The 7260-nt window shown below is 47.1% G+C and overlaps 1 protein-coding gene across 1 annotated transcript in view; it reads left to right on the top strand.

Moving 5' to 3' along the window:
- LOC119383039 (protein RRP5 homolog) overlaps positions 1-7260 on the top strand; it is an 81231-nt gene that overhangs the window by 12233 nt on the left and 61738 nt on the right. Inside the window, 2 exon segments of the mRNA XM_049413025.1 lie at positions 2124-2282; positions 2284-2498. Of these exon segments, the coding sequence (XP_049268982.1) occupies positions 2124-2282; positions 2284-2498 (374 nt within the window).

Genomic DNA, 7260 nt, shown 5'->3' with positions numbered 1-7260 from the left:
AAAATAACTTCGTTATATCCGAAAATTCGTTATAAACGTTTATTTGTAACACTGTAGCTATTACAAGACTATTCTTCATTTACTTCATTATAACCGATAATTCGTTATATCCGGGTTCGTTATAACGAGGTTTGAGTGTAATCCGTTCTTTGACCGCGCTTGTGACTCATAATTCTCTCCGGTTATAACAGACCCATTCAGCGTTTACATAAAAGTCTGTTGTAACAGTACTTGGATTTTACATACTCCCTTTAAAACAGAACAAAATCCTCTTCGCTATGAAGGTCTGTTGCAATGAGGTCATAGTACTGTATTTACCGTGGCCGTATGAGCAATAAACTCTAGTTGTTAGTCGGCGCCTGTGCCCTGTGTTCCTCTGTCCGTCCTCATCAAGTGTGCGCTGTTTTCGCCTCGTTATGATCAACCAACTAGCTCGAGATGTGTTAGTCCAGCTGAAGCACCCCAGTCTCGCTGCTGCCAGGGTTAAAAAAAAGAAAGGAAAAAAAAAAGGTCTCATGGTCAGCCGAAATGTGCGCCTGTGGAAATGAAAAGACAGGCTTCATTGCAACACGAGGGTGACCCACAGGCAGCATGTCGCATGTTTCTTGCAACGTCAGCGCGTCATGATTTACCCATTCTGTCTGGGAAAATAAAGAAGTTAATAAAGGACGGTCTGACAGAATTTGCGATGTATGCGAACCTCCGATTGGGGGTTGCTCCGGCAATTTGCGCACTTGCACAGCTGGCGGAGTTCTTGCATGCAATCCCTACTTCGAAAACTTCAATGATGTTTTCTAGCCAGAACACATCGCAAATTCTGTCACACTGGCCATTATTAAATTCGTTATTTTACCAGAAAGAATGGACGAATGGTCGCACCATGATGTGCTGACGCTGCGAAGAACAGGTGACATGCTGCCTGCGTGTCACCACTGTGTTGCAGTGAAGCACATCTTTTCCGTAGGCGCGCATTTCAGCTGACGAGACCGTTTTTCTTACCGACGCATCGTGACTTGTGTGTGATGTGGTGATGCGTGTGCGTCACATGATCCTCCTGCTACAGTAAGGGAGAACGCAGGGGAGGAGTTTGGCTTGCAAAAGGCTAGACAGGGCAAGTGGCAAGAACGCGAAGCTCGCCTCCTCACATCACGGTTGCGCGCCGCTTCAAAATATTTTTATCTCTGCTTGTAATGAACAATTTTGAAACATTCTTGCAGTAGAGTGCTCTCTCTTGGGCACGTAACAACTTCCAGTGTAGAACTAAAATTTGCTTTGTGGCCTGGTGAGGAGCCCTTTAAAATAGTATCAAACATATTTTGGTAGTGAGAGTTTGCTTAAACTGAGATAGTTACAAGTAAATCAGCACATCACAATAATCTGGAATGAGGACTGTATGCATTCTTGTTCCATTCTCGTTCTAAAGAATGGACATTCTAAACCCATTTGAACAAAAGTAATGGTATTGTAAACATTTGTGAGTGAAATTCCAGCTTGACATTGCGAATGTTCAACATACCATAACTTTTGTTCAAATGGGTTTAGAACATCCATTCTCGTTCTATTGCATACAGTTCTCATTTAAAATTATTGGGATATGCTGATTTATTTTGCAACTCTCTCAGTTCAGGAAAAGTCCTGCTCCCTAAAAAAGGCTCATGAAATGTTTTATATTTTAAAAACTACATATTGTACTTGAAAAATAATTGCATATTCAAAATCGGCACACAAACAGTGTACACAAACTCAGCAAGTTTCATCAAGATTGACCAAGAATTCAAAAAAAAAAAAGTTGAAGAAGTGTTCCCCCCATCACTGCTATATACAGTAGACTCTCGGTAAACGGAAATCTGTTAAACGGAATTGCTGCTTAAATGGAAGAACTGCCTCTAATAAGATTGGTTTCATGCTTAATTCTGCGCCCCTATTCATCGCTCAGTAAACGGAACTCCTGTTTAACGGAACACATTTTATTGGTCCCTTCAGGTTCCGTTTAACTAGAGTCTTCTGTACATTGGTGTCGTGTGGTGAAGCATACTAAGAGTGAGAAGGGGCATTAGCTATCGTGGGACATGGCACACTTCGCGCATATGCTGAAATCTTCTGGTTGCTCTTTGTTTTTGCAGTCGCAGAGTGAAGGGCTGGTGGTAAGCTGGAATGGTATAGAAGCATGTGTGCACCGCAGCCACTTGCCAGGACCATGGGATAGCCCAGAGGACATCACGGTGGGTCAGACATTAGTGGGCACGCTATTGTACGTGCAGCCACTTGTTCAGCGACCCTACCTTAAGTCTTCAAAAGCCCTCGAGTCGAGGTACGTTTGGAGCAATTCGCCCTGGTGCCCTCTTGGAGGGTGCGGCAGAAGTCGTGGCCATAGAGGCTGGTGCTGTGCATCTGCGCCTCGAGCCCAGCGGTCTTCGTGCTCTCTGCCCTCGACCTCTCGTGGCTGATGAAGATGTTGAAGATGCCCGCGACTTTGTCGCCGCTGGTGAACGTCTGAGGTGACTGGCTGCTTTTGATTCTTTACACCTGAATGCAGAACTCCATTTCAGTTAACCATCCTGAATGATGTCGGAGAACATTGACTAGAGGCTGGATCTTTAGGCCATTAAAAAAGCTCGTTTTAGGCGCCAAAAATAGGCAGGCAAAACAATGTTCTAGGATTCCAAAATCGTAAGTATAGGCACAATAAATTTTCGCATAAATGCAGATAATTTCAAACGAAGACGTGCGTGACCTCTGTCTACGACAGGAAAACAAAAATGTTATTGCTTAAGAGGGCTCAAAAGCACCAACAGTTGAACATAGCTGTGCAATTATGCTTTGTCTCGCTCGGTTCCTATAACATGGTCTCTCCCGTGTTCTGCACAGTGAGTCAAGTGTCCACTGTCGAATCAACACACTCCTGGGTGTCTTCTAGGCATGACTGAGAAGGGAAGAGCACGAGCAGATAGCCAGATCGCTAAAAGACCAGAAGGGAGGGATTCCTCCTATTGGTCAAGTCGAATGCCCCTGGCAGTGAACCACTGGCGTAGACACTGGTCTTCGGGGTTTCCCCCCCCCCCCCCCCCCGAAACTTTTCAGATGTATAATTGAATCCTCCCCCCCCCCCTCCCTGAAACAAAATTAATTTACGCTACTGCAGTGAACACCTGACAAAGTAAATTACAAACATTTGTTTCTTTTTTTGCTCTTCGCTCTCCTTTCCACTGACGTCTCTCCGTGGTCTCGCATTCGTCAACCACTTGCGCCATGTCAGTGCGGTGGCGAATGCTCGCTGGCGTGTCCCACTTCATTGCCGCTAACTGTTGTTTCTGGCAGTTGGTTGAGCTAGAGGACTAGGTTGAATTCCATACGTAGTTCTGAACAGCCAGTGTTGCGCGGTAACATGAATAACAGTCTCAAACTGCACCCGGGAGCAAAACTTGAGGCTAAATAGTGTTCGTATAGGCGCCAATTTCGAAAATAGGCATTTATAGGCATTTGTAAACATTTAGGTACAAACTGTGGAGATAGGTTTGCGAAACGCTTACCCTACGAGGCGACCGGCAAGGGACGCGACGTTCTCCACTGCCGCAGCTAACAAAGACGCTACGGCTGGGTTCGTCGACTCCGGCACGGCGCAGAAAAGGCACTTGAGGCAGAATGTCAACAAACAACACGGGTTTATTAACCCAAGATGCAGCACAGTACGACAGTCACGGGCTTGCAGGCCGTAAATGGAACTCCGCAAGACCGATCGAGTACGCTTGCCAGCGGCGCTACGACTATCACACAAAGGGCAGCAGTCGAGCACACGAACGAGAAGCCGCCTGCTAGAGCAGCGCGTCAACATCTCGTGCTAGCCTGAGAGCATCTCACGCGCGAGACAGAAGCGAGCTCAAGGGGGAAGGGGGTTGTCACTGGCAGCCAATGAAGACGGGCGTTGCGCAGTGACGTAAACTAGCTTGGTGGCGTGAGCATGTGAGCATGTCGAGGCATGCCCGGACGCGTGCCCGCGCGCTGGGAAGCGATGCATGGCTGGCGCTGCCGCCGCGGTCGCCATACCGCCGATTAACGGCGGTCCCCGGCGCTCGAGCCGCGCGGGGCCAACACACGCGCTAGCTGGGGAACGAGGCGCCAAAGGGGGGGGGGGGGGGGGGCTCGATTCCCACAAAACGCCAAAAATAGGCATTTATAGGCACTATAAAAACACTATAAAAGTCATTTTTAGCCTCTAATTCATGCTCGCCCTGCCACGGTGGTCTAGTGGGTATGGCGCTCGACTGCCGACCCGAAGGTCGCGGGATCGAATCCTGGCCGCGGCAGCTGCATTTTCGATGGAGGCGAAAATGTTTGAGGCCCGTGTACTTAGATTTAGGTGCATGTTAAAGAACCCCAGGTGGTCGAAATTTCCGGAGCCCTCCACTACGGCGTCTCTCATAATCATATCGTGGTTTTGGGACGTTAAACCCCAGATATTATTATTATTATTATCTAATTCATGCTCGTATATCAAAGTGGTGCGATAGGAGCACAAGAAACAAAATAGGCATTTGCCTAAAATCCAGTCTCTAATTATGACCCTAGTACTTAGAAAGGCACACATGATGTTTATAGCAGCTCCTCTGTGTGACACTTGAATTGGTTTAAGGTGACATTAATGGGACTGCAAAATGTGTTTGAATAACCCGAAAGTTCTAACTAAATGAAGTGTTAAAAGTAGCTAAGTAAAACCTCAATAACGCTTACTTGTTGGGAACGTGCCATGACTACCGTAAAAAACGGAATATAGGTCGAATTCAAAAAAAAAAGAAACAGTCCTAAAAAATCGACCCCCGTCTTATATACCGGTCATTGGCAGAACAACTTCGCCAGTCTGGCCACTATGGGTAACTGAAGTCAACCGCCTCTATCGCCATTGCAATCATTGGCGTCGCTTTGTTTACTACCAGCCTTGTGCCGTGGGCAGTCTCATTTTGCGCTTTTGTTGTTGTCTTGTGAATCTATTTGGGCTCTGAGGTGCTTTTTTTTTCTTGTTCTTGACCGGTGGCTGACGACAGTTCACTGTAGTGTTCAAGAAAACAGTGATCGAGTTCGTGAAGGCACGAAGAAATCTGGTCTGAAGTGTGTGAAAGGTGTGTTGGGATGCTAGCGCACGTGAACGCAAGCGGGAGCCATGAGTCACAAACAATAACCGAAAGTTTATCTTTGTACGGGTGTTCTCGCTGCTTCCTGCGATGCCGGCAGCTCTGGTTATAGCGGCACATATGGCTATGATCAGCGGGCAGATCCAGTGCACTACAGAAGCATTCGTTGCTGGCAGATGCTGAAGGATCACATCACGACACGCAGCGATCAGAAGAAAACTGTTTCTGTGCCAGACCGCAGTGTATCTAGAGCTGGAGATGAAGGTTGCACAGTCTGACCGGGAGCCGCCGCGCTCGTGTCGTGATTGCTACCAGAGGCCTCAAAGTGCATCCAAGTTAATGCTGTCAAGACGGTTGTGACGTTTTACGAAGATAATGCTTGAGCCCGTCTTTTGGCTGTCTGCCATATGGAACTTAATGGCATTTTCGCTGTGCACCATTTGAAATTGTGTTTGTTTCACGGTAAAGGCGCCTTCTGATACTTTGGCCGTTCCATGTACTGTCCCCCCCCCCCTTGATTTTGAGTAGTGAAGTGGGGGGTTCGACCCATATTCCGGTTTTTACGGTATGCACTTAGTGGTAGTGCACAATAACCATCAAGCACAAATTTGCATCTTCTAATGTGCACTTCTGCTGCCAACAATGAAATAAATGAGACGCCACAGGAAATGTTTCCTCAAGTACCCACTACAAGGCCTTTTCGTTGTTTTTTATCGAAACACACAAAAACATCACGGCTTTCTCTCACGATCGTTTAATAGCATGCAGTGTCGATGACGAGGAGCATTTAAAAAATATTACAGGGCCCGGAACCCACAGTGACTGATGAAGCAAACAGACATGCGTATCTGCTTTCTGCGATAAATATGTGCACGTCTGTACCATGATCTGCTATTCAGCGAAAACTGGAAACCCTTTACCTATTGCCTGCTGAAGTGTGGATGTGACCATCCTTGGCTAGTTGCATGCAGTGCACCTCCTACTTGGCTCATGCCGTTACTGCTGCGGTGCTTCCTGTGCTCTAAACGAGTGTTTGCTGCACTCAGGAGTGTTCTTCATATCTGCTCTCTTCCTGACCATGCATGGATCTGGCGAGTATCTTGTTGGATCAATGTTGTGATGGCGATCTTCCTGCAAGTGATGTGCACTCTGCATCCCTGCAATGCACTAGTGGTTCCGCATAAGGAGGTGGCAACGAATGGGGACATGCAGTACACTTACGACAGCGCTATGCTTGCTGTACCTTATGTGTGCATTTTCTATGGGAGTGTCGGTGCAGTGAGCTTTCTCAGTGCCCTTGTCGTTCCCGATCACGCACAAATGCGGCGATTAGTCGATTACCTCATTGAGCCAACTGTGCAACAGCAAGATGGTTAAAGCAACGCGCACTTAAAGGAGTGGTGACAGAAAATTTGTGAACCTCTGTTTTTTTGCTCTTAATCAATGTCTACTGACTCGATAATAGTGGCAACGAAACTCATTTGCCCCAGCGCGAGACGAATGTTTTAATTATATGCTCGTATGTTACGACCGGAGGCAGTTTCGTTTTCGAAGAGCACTCGGTGGCCCCGTGACGTAGCCGGCCTACTTGATCTGTTGACCACGAGAGCCAGTGACATCACTGGCCAGCTTCTGCTATGTTGTCAGCGCTGCTGTTTCGTCTGCTGTGTTGAGCAGGTGTTGAGCGTTGCGAGCGCTTGTTTCCTCAATCGTCAAACCACGTTGCTTATCTGGTATGGCGATGGACGAAAGAGCTGGGAGGAGTGTAAAAATCAATAAGAAAAGCTCGATTCACTTTGCGAATCTCGCTGGTAGCTGCGATTTTGTTCTTGTCGTCGTCGTCCAACTGAGACGACGTTTTCCGCGAGGCTTGGAGTAGCCGCAGCATTAGACATACTGAAACATTTTTCTCTCCGATCATTCGTAAAGTAGCAGCATGAGAACTGATGAAGGAAGCAGTGAAATCACAACATTGACGCTCTGTAACAGTGTTTATGCGTAACATGCAAGTGACGTGATGTACACTTTACTGACTCGTATTTATATTGGGCAACGCCGCGTTCTCAAGGCATACCAATCACACGTACGCACGTCGGAGGGCTGAAGCAGTTATCTGTCCACTACGCAATATGAT

This window comes from Rhipicephalus sanguineus, chromosome 1 (genome assembly GCF_013339695.2).
Source record: "Rhipicephalus sanguineus isolate Rsan-2018 chromosome 1, BIME_Rsan_1.4, whole genome shotgun sequence".
Classification (NCBI taxonomy): domain Eukaryota; kingdom Metazoa; phylum Arthropoda; class Arachnida; order Ixodida; family Ixodidae; genus Rhipicephalus; species Rhipicephalus sanguineus.
The sequence above is the reverse complement of the archived record's forward strand: the minus strand, read 5'-3'. Positions and strand labels throughout refer to the sequence as shown.